This window comes from Salmo salar, chromosome 10 (genome assembly GCF_965601325.2).
Source record: "Salmo salar chromosome 10, fSalSal1, whole genome shotgun sequence".
NCBI lineage: Eukaryota > Metazoa > Chordata > Actinopteri > Salmoniformes > Salmonidae > Salmo > Salmo salar.
The window spans coordinates 33,232,037-33,251,224 of record NC_138300.1 but is presented as its reverse complement, the minus strand read 5'-3'; the positions used below and the strand labels follow the sequence as shown (position 1 = coordinate 33,251,224).

Sequence of the window (19,188 nt, the reverse complement as noted above, 5' to 3'; positions counted from 1 at the left end):
TCAGTCAGTCAACCAAACAAAGCTAGCACACAGTATAAAGCAGGGTTCCCCAACTGTCGGCCTGTGGGTGATTTGACTTGGCCCCTCAAGTTTTTGGAGCAAAAAAGATATATTTCATTATTATTTTGGGGGGCTTAAGACTAAAAACACCAGCAAATCAGCTCCAAGGGAATTACATTTTGGAAATCAGTTCCAAAGTATTGCCACGCATAGTGATACAGTATGTGTGATTTTATACAAATGTAAGCAAGGTTTGAAATTAGTATGTTTTAGTCAGTTTGGGGTTCCTGCAGTCAATTTACAGTCTGCAAATTACTTGTAATTATGTTCCGGCCCCCTGACCATCACCCCAAGAAAAAATAATCATAATTGGCCCGGGGCTGAATCTAGTTGATGATCCCTGGTATAGAGCATAAAGCATGAATGAGAGATTACTACAGCTGGCACACCGAAACCATTTTGGGTATGATTTAATAATCAACACAGTTGTTTGACAAAACATAAACAGAAGGGAAGAGATACGTATGTCTGCGCCACACCTTGCTGAAAAGTCAACAGACCAGAGAGCTGGGTAAGCTTGGTCCTGGAGGACATCTCAGTCAACACAGCCTTTGTTTTATGTTACTTTTGACACCGCTGTGAAAAAAACAAGGGGACCTATCCATTATTACCGAGACAACACCCTGCCAAACTAAACCTTCAGATGTCCACCTGTGCTAAGATGGTCTTCAAAGAGGCCCTCAACATTCTGCTTTTACATCGTAGAGCATTATAATCTGATCTGCCACCCTCAACGCAATAACCTGACACCAGATACGGTCCAGATAACACCAAACGGACATATTCAATTAGGATTTACAGATAAACCTTCAAAATAGTATGAGCTCACTGGTAATACTCAACATTTACATTTGAATAAAACCCAGTTACATAGCTAAAATGATGGGATGGAAACATAGCAGCGGAGGCTGCTGATGGGAGGATGGCTCAAAATAATGGCTGGAATGGAGACGTGTTTGATACCATTCCATGGACTCCATTCCAGCCATTATTATGAGCAGTCCTCCCCTCAGCAGCCTCCACTGATACACAAGCTATTGGTAAGCTTGTTGGCTGCATTCAATTGTATTGGACAATTCTAGAAAGCTGCTATTCATGTTAAACTTTTGGCAATATATGATTTGACATTTATCACATTTATGACTTTGGAAATGTCAAACGTGTTTTTCATATTTCTATAGCATGATTGCATAAATAGCAGATGTCTTGTGTATACTACATGTGCCCTCTTGCCTTCTTCTCCTGGTACAGCAGCTGATCACTGGCCCCTGAAGCAGACTCTTCACTCGTCCCATGCATCTCCATATTGGTTCTTTTTCACTGTGGAGACAAAATAGCCATACAGAGAATCAGACAGAGTCCCAGTCAAAAGTTTGGACACCTACTCATTCCAGAGTTTATCTTTATTTGTACTATTTTCTACATTGTAGAATAGTGAAGACATCAAAACTACGAAATAACACATACGGAATCATGTAGTAACCAAAAAAAGTTACATCAAAATATGTTATATTTGAGATTCTTCAAAGTAGCCACCATTTGCCTTGGTGACAGCTTTGCACACACTTGGCATTTAAAAAAACCTTTACTTATTTAACGACAAGTCAGTTAAGAACAAATTCTTATTTACAATGACGGCCTACACCGGCCAAACCCAGACGATGCTGGGCCAATTGAGCACAGCCCTATGGGACTCCCAATCACAGCCGGTTGTGATACAGCCTGGAGGTGTCTGTAGTGACACCTCAAGCACTGAGATGCAGTGCCTTAGACCGCTGCGCCACTAGGGAGCCATTATCTTAACCAGCTTCATGAGGTAGTCATCTGGAATGCATTTCAATTAAAAGGTGTGCCTTGTTAAAAGTTAGTGTAATATTTTTCCTTCTTAACGTGTTTGAGCCAATCAGTTGTGTTCTGACAAGGTAGGGGTGGTAACAGAAGATAGCCCTATTTGGTAAAAGACCAAGTCCATATTATAGCAAGAACAGCTCAAATAAGCAAAGAGATACGACAGTCCATCATTACTTTAAGACATGAAGGTCAGTCAATGCGGAAAATGTCAAGAACTTTGAAAGTTTCTTCAAGTGCAGTCGCAAAAACCAAGCACTATGATGAAACTGGCTCTCATGAGGACCGCCACAGAAAAGGAAGACCCAGAGTTACCTCTGCTGCAGAGGATAAGTTCATTAGAGTTAACCTCAGAAATGGCAGCCCAAATAAATGCTTCACAGAGTTCAAGTAACAGACACATCTCAACATCAACTGTTCAGAGGAGACTGCGTGAAATTAGGCCTTCATGGTTGAATTGCTGCAAAGAAACCACTACTAAATGACACCAATAAGAAGGAGCGACTTGCTTGGACCAAGAAACACGAGCAATGGACATTAGACCGGTAGAAATCTGTCCTTTGGTCTGATGAGTCCAAATTTGAGATTTTTGGTTCCAACTGCCGTGTCTTTGTGAGACGCAGAGTAGGTGAACAGATGATCTCCGCACAGATGATCTCCTTGTGGTTCCCACCATGAAGCATGGAGGTGGTGTGATGGTGTAGGGGTGCTTTGCTGGTGACACTGTCAGGGATTTATTTAGAATTGAAGGCACACTTAACCGGCATGGCTACCACAGCTTTCCGCAGCGATACGCCATCTATCTGGTCTGCGCTTTGTGGGACTATCATTTGTTTTCAACAGGCCTGAGGGCTATTTGACCAAAGAAGGAGAGTGATGGAGTGCTGCATCAGATGATCTGGCCTCCACAATCACCCGACCTCAACCCAATTGAGATGGTTTGGGATGAGTTGGACCACAGAGTAAAGGAAAAGCAGCCATCAAGTGCTCAGCATATGTGGGAACTCCTTCAAGACTGTTGGAAAAGCATTCCAGGTGAAGCTAGTTGAGAGAACGCCAAGCGTGTGCAAAGCTGTGATCAAGGCAAAGTGTGGCTACTTTGAAGAATCTCAAATATAAAAATATATTTTGATTTGTTTAACACTTTTTGGGTTACTTCATGATTCCATATGTTTTAGTTTTGATGTCTTCGCTATTATTCTACAATGTAGAAAACAGTAAAAATAAAGAAAAACCATTGAATGAGTAGGTCTGTCCAAACTTTTGACTGGTACTGTATGTCTAAGCAATGTAGTTCACTGATGCACCCGGAATATTGTGTTTGTTTAATTCAACTATTATAAAAGGCTAAATTTTTATTTATTTTTATTTTTATTTTATTTAACTAGGCAAGTCAGTTAAGAACAAATTCTTATTTACAATGACTACCCTGGCCAAACCCGTGCCAACTGTGCGCCACCCTATGGGACTCCCAATCACGGCTGGATGTGATGCAGCCTGCATGGCTAATTATTGCTACAAACTAAAAAGCAAATGTTAGCGTATCTTAGCATGTTCCTTGATACAGACACCCTGTTCTGGCCAAAGACACTGATGTCCAAGTATGTGAGCACTGTTGTTGACACTGAATAACCATACTCCCATTCTAAGCACCATATGTAAATAGTCCCAATAACAACAGATCTCTGTGGGGAATGAATCACCACCTCTCTTCAGAACAGGTGTTTCAGCCGGGGACTTGAGCAGAATGTCTGCCTTTTGGGTCAGGGTAACCTCGTAGTTCTCACGGTTTCTGCTTCGTAGGTCCTCGTACAGGGTTGGTCTCTTTTTGGGAGTCTCATCATCCAAGTAAGGAGGGACTAAAAAGGCAGTGAGGGGAGGAAACTTTTCAGAGAAAACTGCCATTCAAGGCATCCAGCTAGGGCCAATACAAAATCTGTAGAATTCCAACCACAGCTGATTCAAAAGTGAGATAATGTTCCCAAATGCTCTCTTTACTTCAACTAAATAACATTCATCTTAAAGAAAGTTATGTGAATAAAACAAGGATGAGTGAGAGAGTATTATCCATGTCTAACAACATGCAAATCCTGATGTCCGTACCTGGTTGGTTGACATCAGCTGAAGTTCCTGTGGGGTCAGACTCACTGAGGGGAGGGCTCAACAGAGCACCCTGATCACTATAGGAGAAGTCACTAGGGTAGCTGAAGGAGTCTGCTTGGGTGCGAGGTTCCGCCACTGACTGGGAGGCTTGTTCAAAAAAAGCTTGGTTAGGATCTCCCAACTCTGATGTGTTCTGAGGAGCAAACCTGGTTCCAATGAAAATGTAACTTGGTAAGATGTCAAAACAATAACCAGTTACCACAATGGGGGAAGGAGATTAGATGCAATACTAACTGTTGAGGGATATGACGTTGTCCTTGTCTTAGGGCTTCACCCAATGGGGAATTCTCCAGATTTTTGAACTTCTCCTGACATATCTTTGTGTAGGAGATCTTCCCGCCAATGTACCCAAACAGACCAGCAACTGAAAATAGACACCACGCACACAAAAATGAATATTCCTATAGACATAACACTGGTACATATACATACACATTTTAAAGTCCAGCAGGACACTGAAAAGCCTCATATTCAGCCTTCACTTACTAGCTACTTTAGGCAGGGAACCAAATCGTGGTGAGGGTGCAAGGACTCCTGAAAGGGAGAGATTGACTTTACTTTCTAACCCAATGAAAGGCATTTGAGGCTGATATTTGAATTACTATCTCACTGGACTGAGCATTAAAAACGTACCTTTCATAACAAGTGCTTGAGCTACAGACACTGCCACAGCAGTTAATGGAAGGGCTGTGAATAAATAATGTTGTCATTAGTGCATACAGAATCAATACATCCTTATAACTATTTATTTCAACAATGCATGCCCATAATACTTCAGTAGCTACAAACTTGAGTAAATGAGAAATCTAGTGAGAAATAGAAGGGGTAAGACCTGGGGTGTAATCAGTGGTTAAATTGGGATTTGGAAGGTCTGTAGTTGGTAGGCTCAGCTGGGGGGGTGATATAATGTACTAGCCTAAATATATACTGACAAAAAGCACATATCACAGTCTTCACACAGATAGCATAACATTCTCCTGCAAAATGTCTTGATAAACTCGGTAATTCATTTTTCCGTCGATGATAGCAAGCTGTCCAGGCCCTGAGGCAGCATAGCAGCCCCAAACCATGTTGCTCCCTCCACCATACTTTACAGTTGGGATGAGGGTTTGATGTTGGTGTTCTGTGCCCTTTTTTCTCCACACATAGTGTTGTGTGTTCCTTCCAAACAACTCAACTGTAGTTTCATCTGTCCACAGAATATTTTGCCAGTAGCGCTGTGGAACATCCAGGTGCACTTTTGCAAACTTCAGACGTGCAGCAATGGTTTTTTTGGACAGCAGTGGCTTCTTCCTTGTTGTCCTCCCATGAACACGATTCTTATTTACTGTTTTACGTATCGTAGACTCATCCACAGAGATGTTAGCATGTTCCAGAGATTTCTGTAAGTCTTTAGCTGAAAGTCTAGGATTCTTCTTAACCTCATTGAGCATTCTGCACTGTGCTCTTGCAGTCATCTTTGCAGGAAGGCCACTCCTAGGGAGTGTAGCAACAGTGCTGAATTTTCTCCATTTATAGACAATTTGTCTTGCCGTGGACTGATGAACATCAAGGCTTTTATAGATACTTTTGTAACCCTTTCCAGCTTTATGCAAGTCAACAATTCTTAATCTTGGGTCTGAGATCTCTTTTGTTAGAGGCATGGTTCACATCAGGCAATGCTTCTTGTGAAGAGCAAACTCAAATTTTGCAAATGTTTTTTTATGGGGCAAAGCAGCTCTAACCAACATCTCCAATCTCACCTCATTGATTGGACTCCAGGTTAGCTGACTCCTGACTCCAATTAGCTTTTGGAGACGTCATTAATTAGCCTTGGGGTTCACATACTTTTTCCAACCTACACTGAATGTTTAAATGTGGTATTCAATATAGACAAGTAAAATACAATAATTTGTGTGTGTTATTAGTTTAAGCACACTGTGTTTGTCTTTTGTGACTTAGATGAAGATCTGATCAAATTTGATGACCAATTTATGCAGAAATCCAGGTAATTCCAAAGGGTTCACATACTTCTTGCCTCTGTATATATATATTTTTTAGGAGCTAGTTAGAGTAGTAGAATGAACAACATGCAATTTCAAAATTTGGTTGTGCAACAGCCGTTTTTCCTTTTATGTCAGTCAATGACAGTCACTCAATTAGCCATGTCGGCTAAGAAATTTTTTTTATTGGTAAATTAGTATAAACTTGTAATCATGGCGGAATACCGACAACATTCAATGTCCAGTCTTATTGTCCACAAACTTTACGTGCCCAGGGGCCCTGCCCTCCAGTGGGCCCCCATTGATTTAGTCATTCTCACTCTGATATCAGATTAACATGGCATAAATCATGACAAAATGTGTAGAATTGCAGGAAATGTTCTTTAAAAACCAAGTCTCTCTCCCAGCCGTCAAGAGGGGGGCCACCAAAACGTTTTGCTCGCGAGGTGCCACCAAAAGGCTAGGGCCAGCACTGTCCCTATGCACGTAATGCCATTGGCACCCGGGAAAGCGTATAAACCATGCTGCTGCTAAAAACTCCGGTTCTAAAACAGTGCATTTTATTCATTACTTGGATTTGAGAAATAAGTGGAGCCTAGTAACACTAGAAAACTCAGTGATCCTCTTTTAACAGTGGTCATCAAGACTGCTTAAAAGGTGTTTCCCGCAACTGCAATAATTATGTTGTAGGCTACAATGACTGGGCATGCACATCTCTCTCCCTGTAAGGCACTTGTAATTTGAATGGGCCTCAAGAGGAATATTATTTTCTCGCATAGAATGTGACATGCTGAACAATTAAATAGGTAAACTATTACATTTTTTTTTGCAATTGCTTACGTGTGGAAAATTACATCTGGACAAAAATGTTTCATTAGATCATTCAAATAACAAAAGGTACCTGGTCTTAGCTCCACCTGGCTCTCATTTGGACCACAGGTGTTGTGTCTCGGACCCGGATCAATTTAACCCCTGGGTGTAATGATTAGCCCCCCCAAAATTGACACTAAAACAAGAGTTTCTATTGGAGAAATTCAGTTAAGTCCCGCCCTGTTCGTTTCTGTTTAAGAAATGTTTTGCAACAGAATCAGCGTAATGAATACACCCCAGATATGTGTCACAAATGGCACAATGTTCCCTTTATAGTGCAAATGCTCCTTTTGACCAAGTCCTATAATTTAGGGAATAGGTAGCCCAATTTTGGAGTATAGGAGCCTAACGTTACTCTTTATAGTCCAACAACCTTACATGTTCTGTTTAATGGGCGAATTGGCTCTGGAAGCCAAAACAGCCATATACTCCATCTAAATGTCAATCGATTATCAATTGCGGTACGGTTCTAGAAACATAAATCCCTCAAATAATTTCACAAATGCAAAACACTCACTTCCTGTACACCGTTTTTAAGTTGCACACACAGTATTTTTCAGTGACAACACCTTCGTGGCGTCCATCTTCCGTATTCAGAGACGCAGAGAGCTAAATAAGCACAGGTAGTCCACTCTGTCTTCCGTCTGTTTTCCGTAAACAAGTGCTGTAACATGGAAATATGGCGGTTCGGGAACACTAACCCTATAAAAAAGTGTGCTTCAATTTAACCTTTTTGGTTTTTTGAAAATGATTTATTGCTGATATGAACGATAAGGTCCTTACATGAGGCAAACCAGCTCTGCGCGTGCATCCACCATCATGCGCATGTTGATTTTGTCTATCCCCAATAAACGCGTTCATGACACGCAGGTTGAAATAACAAAACCAACATATTTAACATTCAAGGACATTTAGCTAGCTTGCTGTTGCTAGCTAATTTGTCCTGAGATATAAACATTGGGTTGTTATTTTACTTGAAATGCATATGGTCCTTTTTCCCCCCCCCATCTGGATCTTTGTAGAATCTTTACCCATTTTGAGTCACACAAAATCATGTGTTCGCTATTCCGACAATTAATCCAGAGATAAAAGGGAAAACCTAGTTTGTTTTGTTTTCTTTGATGAATCTCTCATTGATCATTCTTCTTTATATGGCTATTGGCAACCATCTTTCATTCTTATGGATCAAATCCCGTTAACGGGATCGATTTGATAACATCCGGTGAAAATGCAGAGCGCGAAATTAAATTTTTGTTTAATATTTAACTTTCATACACAAGTGCAATACACCAAATTAAAGCTTAACTTCTTGTTAATCTAGCCACCGTGTCAGATTTCAAAAAAGCTTTACAGCGAAAGCAAACCATGCGATTATCTGAGGACAGCACCCCAAACAAACAAACACATGACAATCATATTTCAACCCGCCAGGCGCGACACAAAACTCAGAAATAACCATATAATTCATGCCTTTGAAGAACTTCTTCTGTTGGTACTCCAATATGTCCCATAAACATCACAAATGGTCCTTTTGTTCGATTAATTCCGTCGTTATATCTCCAAAATGTCCATTTATTTGGCGTGTTTGATTCAGAAAAACACCGGTTCCAACTCGCCCAGCATGACTACAAAATATCTAATAAATTACCTGTAAACGCTGTCCAAACATTTCAAACAACATTCCTAATCCAACTTTAGGTATTTTAAAACGTAAATAATCTATAAAATTTAAGACGGGATAAACTGTGTTCAATACCGGATAAAAACGTGAAGCGCGTGACCTGGAGCGCGCATCAAAACAGTAGAGTCCACTCGGCTGGACCCTCGTTCTGAAAAGCCGTACTTCTTCATTTCTCTAAGGAAAACATCAACCAATTTCTAAAGACTTGACATCCAGTGGAAGCTATAGGAACTGCAAGCATATTTCTATTAAAACGGGCTTACCATAGAAAACCAATGGAAAACAGATTGACCTAAAAAAAAAAAAAAAAAAAAAAAAAAAATCCCTGGATAGATTGTGCTCGGGGTTTCACCTGCCAAATCAGTTCCTGTTACACTCACAGACATTATTCAAACAGATTTAGAAACTTAACCTGTTAGGGCTAGGGGGCAGCATTTGCACGTCTGGATAAAAAAAAAGTACCCGATTTAATCTGGTTACTAATCCTACCCAGTAACTAGAATATGCATATACTTATTATATATGGATAGAAAACACCCTAAAGTTTCTAAAACTGTTTGAATGGTGTCTGTGAGTATAACAGAACTCATTTGGCAGGCAAAACCCTGAGACATTTTCTGACAGGAAGTGGATACCTGATGTGTTGTATTGACTTTAAACCTATCCCATTGAAAAACACAGGGGCTGAGGAATATTTTGGCACTTCCTATTGCTTCCACTAGATGTCACCAGCCTTTACAAAGTGTTTTGAGTCTTCTGGAGGGAGATCTGACCGAACAAGAGCCATGGAACGATGATGTCCCATTAGACACCTGGCGCGCGAGTTCATGTTGGGTACCCTCGTTCCAATACGTTATAAAAGAGTATGCATTCGTCCACCTTGAATATTATTCATGTTCTGGTTAAAAAAGGCCCTAATGATTTATGCTATACAACGTTTGACATGTTTGAACGAACTGAAATATATTTTTTCCCCTCGTTCATGACGAGAAGTCCGGCTGGCTTAGATCATGTGCTAACAAGACGGAGATTTTTGGAGATAAATGATGAGCTTTTTTGAACAAAACTACATTCGTTATGGACCTGTGATACCTGGAAGTGACATCTGATGAAGAGAATCAAAGGTAATGGATTATTTACATAGTATTTTCGATTTTAGATCTCCCCAACATGACGTCTAGTCTGTATCGCAACGTGTATTTTTCTGGGCGCAGTGCTCAGATTATTGCAAAGTGTGATTTCCCAGTAAGGTTATTTTTAAATCTGGCAAGTTGATTGCGTTCAAGAGATGTAAATCTATAATTCTTTAAATGACAATATAATATTTTACCAATGTTTTCTAATTTTAATTATTTAATTTGTGACGCTGACTTGACTGCCGGTTATTGGAGGGAAACGATTTCCTCAACATCAATGCCATAGTAAAACGCTGTTTTTGGATATAAATATGAACTTGATAGAACTAAAAATGCATGCATTGTCTAACAATGTCCTAGGAGTGTCATCTGATGGAGATTGTAAAAGGTTAGTGCATCATTTTAGCTGGTTTTATGGTTTTGGTGACCCTGTCTTTGACTTGACAAAACATTACACACAACTCTTGTAAATGTACTGTCCTAACATACTCTAAATTTATGCTTTCGCCGTAAAACCTTTTTGAAATCGTAAAACGTGGTTAGATTAAGGAGATGTTTATCTTTCAAATGGTGTAAAATAGTTGTATTTTTGAAAAATTTGAATTTTGACATTTATTTGGATTCAAATTTGCCGCTCTTGAAATGCACCTGCTGTTGATGGAGTGCACCACGGGTGGCACGCTAGCGTCCCACCTAGCCCATAGAGGTTAAGAGTGTTTCCTATCCAAATCCACCAATTATATGCATATCCTAGCTTCTGGGCCTGAGTAGCAGGCAGTTTACTTTGGGCACACTTTTCATCCGGACGTGAAAATGGTGCCCCCTAGCCTTAAGACGTTTTAAGGTGCATTACTGCCACCAACTAGTGTGGACCTCATTAATCTTTCAATCACACATGTGGCTATATGCTTGTAAAAACCAATGAGTAGATGGGAGAGACGGGACTTGCAGCGCATCAAGCGTCTAAAATAGAACCAAGTTCGATTTTAGTACCTTGCAACGCAAACGCCCGCAAGCAGTTGAATGAATAACGTGTACATTTATTTTGTAACGTGGTCTGGTAAGCATGTCATACCCTGTGTCCACCAGTTGCATATGCATTTTGTTTTGCTGGATGTCTAGCCCACATTTTCCATACTTGACGCACATGTGCTTCGCTTTTCAAAATCGCTAAATGCTAGCTTGTTGGAGTCTGTGTGGGTACTTCCTTTGTACCACAACAAGGCACAAGTTGAAATATTGAACACACCTGTCTAGTGCGGCACCCTTAACATTAGTGCTGAAAAATGTTGTCCTAATTCTGTAGTGATGAGCTGGAATTTTACCTTCAGTGACCTATATGCTGAGTGGTTTGAAAACCATGGTTATTTTAATTTGTTTTATTTTTCTACCTTTTTGTGAAGGCAATGGATTTGAAATTAGATTTTTTTTTGTGAACGGGCATAATGTAAAACTACAAAATAGCTTTCTCTTTATAACACATTTTCAAACTTAGACGTCTAACAGTATCTTGGTTCTGGTCTAATGCTTCTAGAAAGTTGACCCGTTCACATCGTGAAGCATTTCATTACGCCCTACTGTACGTCATCTTCACGGAGTCTTGCCCAGCTACTGAACCGACAAGTGTAGTGTTTGTAATGCAAGATGGAGAGCCTGTCTCTTGTCAGAGATCACATTTATTTTGGGAGATTGCAAAATGACCTTTTCATTCAAGACAGGATAAATATATTGTTTCAGATGTTAAATGTTTTGTTTAGTTACTTTTTCCCCAACTTGTTTATCTAACGAAGTCAAGCTAGCTTGCACTGCAGAGCAGATAGCTAGCTAAAAGCTAGGCTAGGTTGAAAATAGCATTATAGCTACCAACCTCTCCACCTAACAATTATCATTAAAAAAGTCATTACCATCAAACTTAAACGGGAGGCAACAGTCATAATATAATTAGCTTAACAGCCTATGTGTATTATTTAACATTACTATTCAAATAGTACTCACTTATTGTTATGGGTAATTGTTTACAGGTTACTACAACTATACCATGAAGCCATCACCGAAAACCACATTTATCTCCTCTGTTTTGGTAACTCCCTGTTCTTTGGCAGACTGGCTGGACTGAAGACGAGGCAAAGTCAGAAGAAATGTCCAAGTATGCAGTGTCTGTCTCGCGACGGAGACTTCAACCGCAAGAGGGCGTTGCGCTTTCACTCCGCTGTGGACGTCTCCATTGAAATGTATGTCATCCTAGTATTTATGGGTAATTTAAAACGAGGCTTGAGGCGTTAACGACTCCGCATGGTCAATCCGACATCTGCAGTGGCCGTACAGCATTTACTGCGATGCTGCCTCCGCAGAAGTAAGAGCATTCATACTTATTTCAGCCACACTCGCGACGTTCAGGCCCTGCCCTATACAGGCCCGATTGCTTCTGCCCAAAAGCCGAAATCACGAAGTAATTCCTCCGTTAGTAAAACTATTAACTGTCCCCCTCTGTCACACGATCACTGCGCTTGAGCAGCTCTGCCAGAGATATTAGAGAAAGGAGATAGGAATCCCATTGGGCCATGAATGGAGGAAAGCATAATGCCCCACGGACTGTTGACCAATCACGTTCATGTTGTCATGCTGCGTCACACGGTCGCTAAACTAATCGTCACATAATCCCTTCTCAAAATCAGGGTATGAGTTGAGAAATGTCTATTTTCCTCGAAAGTACGTAATGTCACAATTCCAAAGCTATACAATAAAACAGATCCCAGGTTAATTATTTCACATCTTGGGAAAATGTGTAATGTTGTATTTCTTTTTTAAGAGCTATCGCCTAATTGACTCCCATTTCCTCCTTGAAGGAGAGCTCTCCTTGTCACAGAATCACCCAGAGTGCACCGCCCGGTCCATTGACGTTGCATGGGCGATGTACACGATGGGCGTTAATACTATTCCAATGGAGATTACCAGCTCCATAAAAAGTATATTCCAATGGAGATTACCATATCCTTAAAAAGTATCTCTGGCTCTGCTCAACGAACAAAGACAAGAGAGAGCCATTAGCTACTTTTGGTCACTCTAAACTCCGACAAAACTCAAGCAACTGTTTGGGGGAAATAATCTCTCCCATTTTATATACACAAATGCACCTTGTGCTAGGGACAATAAAAGGCCACTCTAAAATGTGCAGTTTTGTCACACAATAAATTGTCTCAATTTAAGGGAGCATGCAATTGGCATACTGACTACAGGAATGACCCCCAGAGCTTTTGGCAAAGATGTAATGGTAATTTCTGAATCAAATAACATTTTATTGGTCACATACACATGGTTAGTAAATGTTAATGTGAGTGTAGCGAAATGCTTGTGCTTATAGTTCCGACAGTGCAGTAATATCTAACAAGTAATCTAACAATTCCACAACAACTACCTTATACACACAAATGTAAAAGGATGGAATAAGAATATGTACATATAAATATATGGATGAGAGATGGCCGAGCGGCATAGGCAAGATGCAATAGATGGTATAAAATACAGTATATACATGAGTAATGTAATATATGTAAACATTAAAGTGCTATTATTTAAAGTGACTAGTGATCCATTTATTAAAGTGGCCAATGATTTCAAATCTGTATGTAGGCAGCAGCCTCTCTGTGCTAGTGATGGCTGTTTAACAATCTGATGGCCTTGCGTTAGAAGCTGTTTTTCAGTCTCTCTGTCCCAGCTTTGATGCACCTGTACGGACCTCGTCTTCTGGATGGTAGTGTAACTGTGTAGGTTCCGTCCCTCTCTTCGCCCCAACACGGGCTCGAACCAGGGACCCTTGCACACATCAACAACTGACACCCACGAAGCATCGTTACCCATCGCGCCACAAAAGCCACGGCCCTTGCAACGCAAGGGGAAACCCTACTTCAAGTCTCAGAGCGAGTGACGTCACTGATTGAAACGCTATTAGCGCGCACCACTGTTAACTAACTAGCCATTTCACACCGGTTACAGTAGCAGGGTGAACAGGCAGTGGCTCGGGTGGTTGTTGTCCTTGATCTTTTTGGCCTTCCTGGGACATCGGGCGCTGTAGGTGTCCTGGAAGGCAGGTAGTTTGCCCCCGGTGATGCGTTGTGCAGACCGCACCAACCTCTGGAGAGCCCTGCGGTTGGAGGTGGTGCAGTTGCCATGATACAGCCCGACAGGATGCTCTCAATTGTGCACCTGTAAAAGTTAGTGAGGGTTTTAGGTGCATGGCCACACAGTCATGGCTGAACAGGGAGTACAGGAGGGGCATGCACCCATGTGGTGCACCAGTGTTGAGGATCAGCGAAGTGGAGATGTTGTTTCCTACCTTCACCACCTGGGGTCCGCCAGTCAGGAAGTCTAGGACCCAATTGCACAGGGCGGGTTTGAAACCCAGGGCCTCAAGCTTAATGAGCTTGGAGGGTACTATGGTGTTGAATGCTGAGCTGTAGTCAATGAACAGCATTCTTACATAGGTATTCCTCTTGTCCAGAAGAGGATAGGGCAGTGTGCAGGCGATTGCATTGTCTGTGGACCTGTTGGGGCTGTTGGCAAACTGAAGTGGGTCTAGGGTGGCAGGTAAGGTGAAGGTTATATGATCCTTGACCAGTCTCTCAAAGCACTTCATGATGACAGAAGTGAGTGCTACGGGGTGATAGTCATTTAGTTCAGTTACCTTTGCCTTCTTGGGTACAGGAAGCATGTGGGGACAGCAGACTGGGATAGGGAGCGATTGAATATGTCCAAGCTCTGAGGACGCGGCTAGGAATGCAGTCTGGACCAGCAGCCCTGCAAGGGTTAACACGTTTAAATGTCTTACTCCCGTTGGCCACGGAGAAGGAGAGGCCAGTAGTTCTTGGTAGCGGGCCGCGTCAGTGGCACTGTATTATCCTCAAAGAGGGCAAAGAAGGTGTTTAGTTTGTCTGGAAGCAAGACGGTGTCCGTGACGTGGCTGGTTTTCTTTTTGTAGTCCGTAATTGCCTGTAGACCCTACCACATGCGTCTTGTGACTGAGCCGTTGAATTGTGACTTCACTTTGTCCCTAAACTGACATTTCACTTGTTTGATTTCCTTGGAGGGAATAACTACACTGTATTCAGCCATATCCCCAGGCAACTTTCCATGGTTGAATGCAGTGGTTCACGCTTTCAGTTTTGCGCAAATGCCGCCATCTATCCATGGTTCCTGGTTAGGGTAGGTTTTAATAGTCACAGTGGATACAACATTTCCAATGCACTTCCTTATAAACTCACTCACCGAGTCGGGGTATAAATCGATGTTATTCTCTGAGGCTTCCCGGAACATTTCCCAGTCCGCGTGATCAAAACAATCTTGAAGCGTGGATAACGATTGATCAGACCAATGTTTAATGGTTCTAGTTACAAGTATATCCTGTTTGAGTTTCTGCCTATAGGACAGTAGGAGCAAAATGGAGTTGTGGTCGGATTTGCCGAAGTGAGGGCGGGGGAGGTCCTTGTATGCATTGCGGAAGTTAGTGTAGGAGTGGTCCAGTGTATTGCCCGCACAAGTGCTACAGTCAATGTGCTGATAGAATTTAGGTAGCCTTGTTCTCAAATTAGCTTTGTTAAAATCTCCAGCTACAATACATGCAGCCTCAGGATATATGGTTTGCAATTTACATAGAGTCCAATGAAGTTCCTTGAGGGCCGTGGAGGCATCTGCTTGGGGGGGGGGGGGGGGGGTAATACACGGCCGTGACAAATAATTTTTGGGAGATAATGTGGTCGGCATTTGATTGTAAGGAATTCTAGGTCAGGTGAACAAAAGGAGTTGAGTTCCTGTATGTTGTTATGATTACACCATGAGTCGTTAATCATGGTGTTTGTTTTTGTTGGTGCGAAGCATGAAGAAACCTGTCGGCTGTACCGACTTCGACAACATATCCCGAGAGAGCCATGGTTCCGTGAAACAAAGAATGTTACAATCTCTGATGTCTCTGGAAGGCAACCCTAGCCCTAATTTCATCCACCTTGTTGTCTAGAGACTGGACAATGGTGAGTAATATATTCGGAAGCGGTGGGTGGTGTGCACGCCTTCGAAGTCTGACCAGGAGGCTGCTCCGTCTACCTCTCCTGCGGTGACGTTGTTTTGGGGATGCCTCCCGGATTAGATCCAATGTCCTGGGTGGTGGTCCAAACAAAGGATCCGCTTCGGGAAAGTCGTATTCCAGGACCTCTACATCCGGCTTCACATGTGGGATCCTGTGGGCTGGGGGGGCCTGGGAGGACATAGGCCCATGCCCAGTCATGTGCCCATGCCCAGTCATGTGCAATCGATAGATTAGGGCCTAATTAATTTATTTAAATTGACTGATTTCCTTATATGAACTGTAACTCAGCAAAACCTTTGAAATTGTTGCATGTTGCGTTTATATTTTTGTTCAGTATATTTGACGTTTTAAGCACTTCTGACACCATGTTATGATCTTAAAGCCAAATTATGCTTGATCCAAGAATGTGGTCGGAGGCTGAGTATGGAGGGTGTGACAATTGCGTAGCCTCCGGATGCATACAGAGTCCAAATTGAGTGCCGTACCACATCGCTGTGCACCTCCAAAATTGTTTAACAATGCAGCAGGCTCTGTATAGCTCTGCATTGACATGATTGGGTGATGGTAGGTGGGGGTGTGAGTTACTGAAAAAACACCAACTTCTTTCACAACAGCTCTGCGCTGCTCCGCAAAGCACAAGTATGAATGCCCTGACTTCTGCAGAGGCCGTAAATGCAGCTCAGCTTCAGAATGTTAGTGATCAATTCAGTGATACCCAGCCTTAACCCCCCATTTATAACATCGGGGCCTGTCGAGTCGGGTAGCAGAGCTCTAATACAGAGCCCTCTGCTTCGTTACAACATTTGTGACGCACAGCGCATGCAGTAGCTGCTCGATTTGGCCTCTACAAACCTCCGGAGGCACCGCGATTGCGTCAAATGCTTGGTATGGACCTTCCATATTGCATTGCCAGAGCAAGCATAAATTGGCTTTTATGCTTCCAGAAACATATTGCAAGCAATATGTGTTAATTTTTTAGACAGAGCGTCACGCTCTTAAAACTCCCTGTACAGAAGACGCCTTCGTCCAATTACTTATGTGTAATGTAATGAAACAGAGTCATGATTAGGGCTTGGGAATAGGGTGCTATTTGGAACACAAGCTTGTTGTAACATGACTTACATCTGTACCAGAAGCTCTCTTGGTTACATTCCCGAAACACTCTCTTCTCCTCCTCCGTGGGAATGTAGGGTGCCCCAACTTGACTCTGTTATACAGGGTACAGAATTGTAGCAATTTTAATTAGTTAGATAACATATATAGCAGATTAAACTCAACTCTGTCGTGTTCTATTTTTCCACTGCACTACATACACGCCAGTCGTACTGTAGTGAGTGGAGTAGTTGAAATGCGAACTTTAGCAGTTAACGTTAGATAGCAAAATAATTTGCCTCGCGTAGTAGCGTTATCGACGATAGTATTACTACAGTACTACTTGATTAACTTGCTAATTACTCATGTTTGAGTTAACGACTAGAAAGTGCTGTTGTAGCTAGCTTGGAAAAAACGGTTTGTTTGGCAAGCTCTTACTTTAACTAGCAAGCTAATCCGCAGAAAGCTAACTAGCGGTTAGTTAACTACTGCTAGCTAGTTACTGTACCTGAGCCCCTTGTTGTTGTTGTTGGAGATCAGTGAATCCCATTGACGTTTGTGACATGACTAGAAAAGAAATTGAGGTACGGCCAAAAATTTGCTACACCATTATTTCGAGGTTATGTGCATGTGTAACAGGGGAAACTTCAAAAATGACCTCCAAGCTTTCTGCCTCAAAGCAGGGAAGCTGTTGTAATCAGAAGGCGATTGCCTTACGCAAAACCTGAGTGTAGACGTCACGCGTAAAGAAGCGTGCCCAGTCTTCTTCGATGAGGTTTAACGGCGGTTGACATCCAATAAATGTTGCATTACTGCCACCTACTAGACTGGAGTATACTTCCTTTATGCATGGCTTGAAAACAAATAAATAAATAATTCAACTAAATCAACAAATACCCTAACATCTAACACTACACACTCACCACCCAACCACTATTTAAATATATATAGTCCTACCTCAGGCCAACAGCCTGAAACGATGGGACACCACCAATCAACACACCCTGTAACTCTTCTGACGTCAAGTCTCGTACACCCAAATACTTCTCTGCAGCTGCCACCACAACCTCAATTTTCTGCGACTTACAATAACCATTGCAATAAATACAAAAAAATCCAATCTTACTGAAGCATATGTCACTTGTTGGCCTATCCCTCTGTACTGGTACAGATCTACTACTCACACCACTCCTCTCAGGATCCCTCCCCCTTGCCCCATCTTCCTCTACTTTCTTCACTGCCTCAGCATATGACAACTTCTGTGCTACTCTAACCCTGGAAACCTCAACCTGCCTCTCTCACACTGGACATTTCTGATCCCCAGCCCCATGGGCACCCCTTTAATTAACACATACCACTACTTTCCCCAATGTTACACATTCCTTTGTCTCATGCCCTTCTGCACACTTCTAACACCTAGGAACCTCCTACACACTGCTTCCACATGCCCATAAGCTTGACACCTGTAACAACGTAATGTATTCGGCACAAAGGTTCCTACAGGGTAACTTAAATACTCTAACATCACTTTGTCCAGCAACTGCTCAACATCAAAACACAAAAGAACACACAACTCTTCTGTTTCACCACTTACGCCATCCTGTCTAAGTCACAACAAACGATGTGCATGACAAACACTGGGAATCTTCCCCTTCGGTTGGTCAAGTTTCACATTTACCGCTACCATGTAATCACTCCTTTCAATGGTGCCCTTTTCTTGAGTGCAAAACAACTCGCATCTCTTGTCCCCATTTGTTTAATGTGCAGCGCCTGTACCCTCTGATCAGCAGAAACACAAACAATTATCACAAGACCACTTCTGGTTACCTTCACTGATTCCACAGCAGCCAACTCTGTTTTTAACCACCCTGAAACCACAAATGGATAAGCCAAAAGGCAAGGGCCCACTTTTTCCAAAAAATGTCACTCCTACCATCACAGACTCATCTTTATCCTGACCCTCGGTGCAACCCTCGGCTCTAACAACTAGCAGGCCCGGTCCAGACACAACAACGCCTCAAGACCAACACTTGCTCCAGATTGAAATAGTTGGGCTCGTTTGAGCAAATAATTTTTGTTGAGTCGGTGACCAAAGCTTTTAAAGAGTCTCACATTTTGAAAAAAATCTGATTTTCACCTAGATGAACTTTACAAAAATCATATGATTAAAGGTCCTGAAGTTTAAGGTCGGATGGCGTTGGGTGGGCTTGGAGGATGGGGGAGGATCTTGATCACACCGATAGTGTTACTGTATTTTGGTACACCAGAAGTACATTAATT

General features: G+C 42.0%; 1 protein-coding gene across 2 annotated transcripts; it reads right to left on the bottom strand.

The window, feature by feature from the left end:
- Positions 1-454: 454 nt before the first annotated feature.
- ociad1 (OCIA domain containing 1) lies at positions 455-17,637 on the bottom strand. 2 transcript variants are annotated; one of them, XM_014122966.3, is made up of 9 exons: positions 17,417-17,637; positions 16,939-17,023; positions 4,705-4,758; positions 4,558-4,605; positions 4,306-4,435; positions 4,012-4,217; positions 3,615-3,767; positions 1,294-1,380; positions 455-636 (listed from the first exon to the last, which is right to left on the bottom strand). In XM_014122966.3, the coding sequence occupies exons 1-8, from the start codon at positions 17,471-17,473 to the stop codon at positions 1,343-1,345; spliced, it is 771 nt and encodes a 256-aa protein (XP_013978441.1). In that variant the 5' UTR covers positions 17,474-17,637; the 3' UTR covers positions 455-636; positions 1,294-1,342. The 2 variants fall into 2 exon arrangements, with proteins under 2 accessions (XP_013978441.1, XP_013978442.1); XM_014122967.3 differs by lacking the exon at positions 3,615-3,767.
- Positions 17,638-19,188: the final 1,551 nt, after the last annotated feature.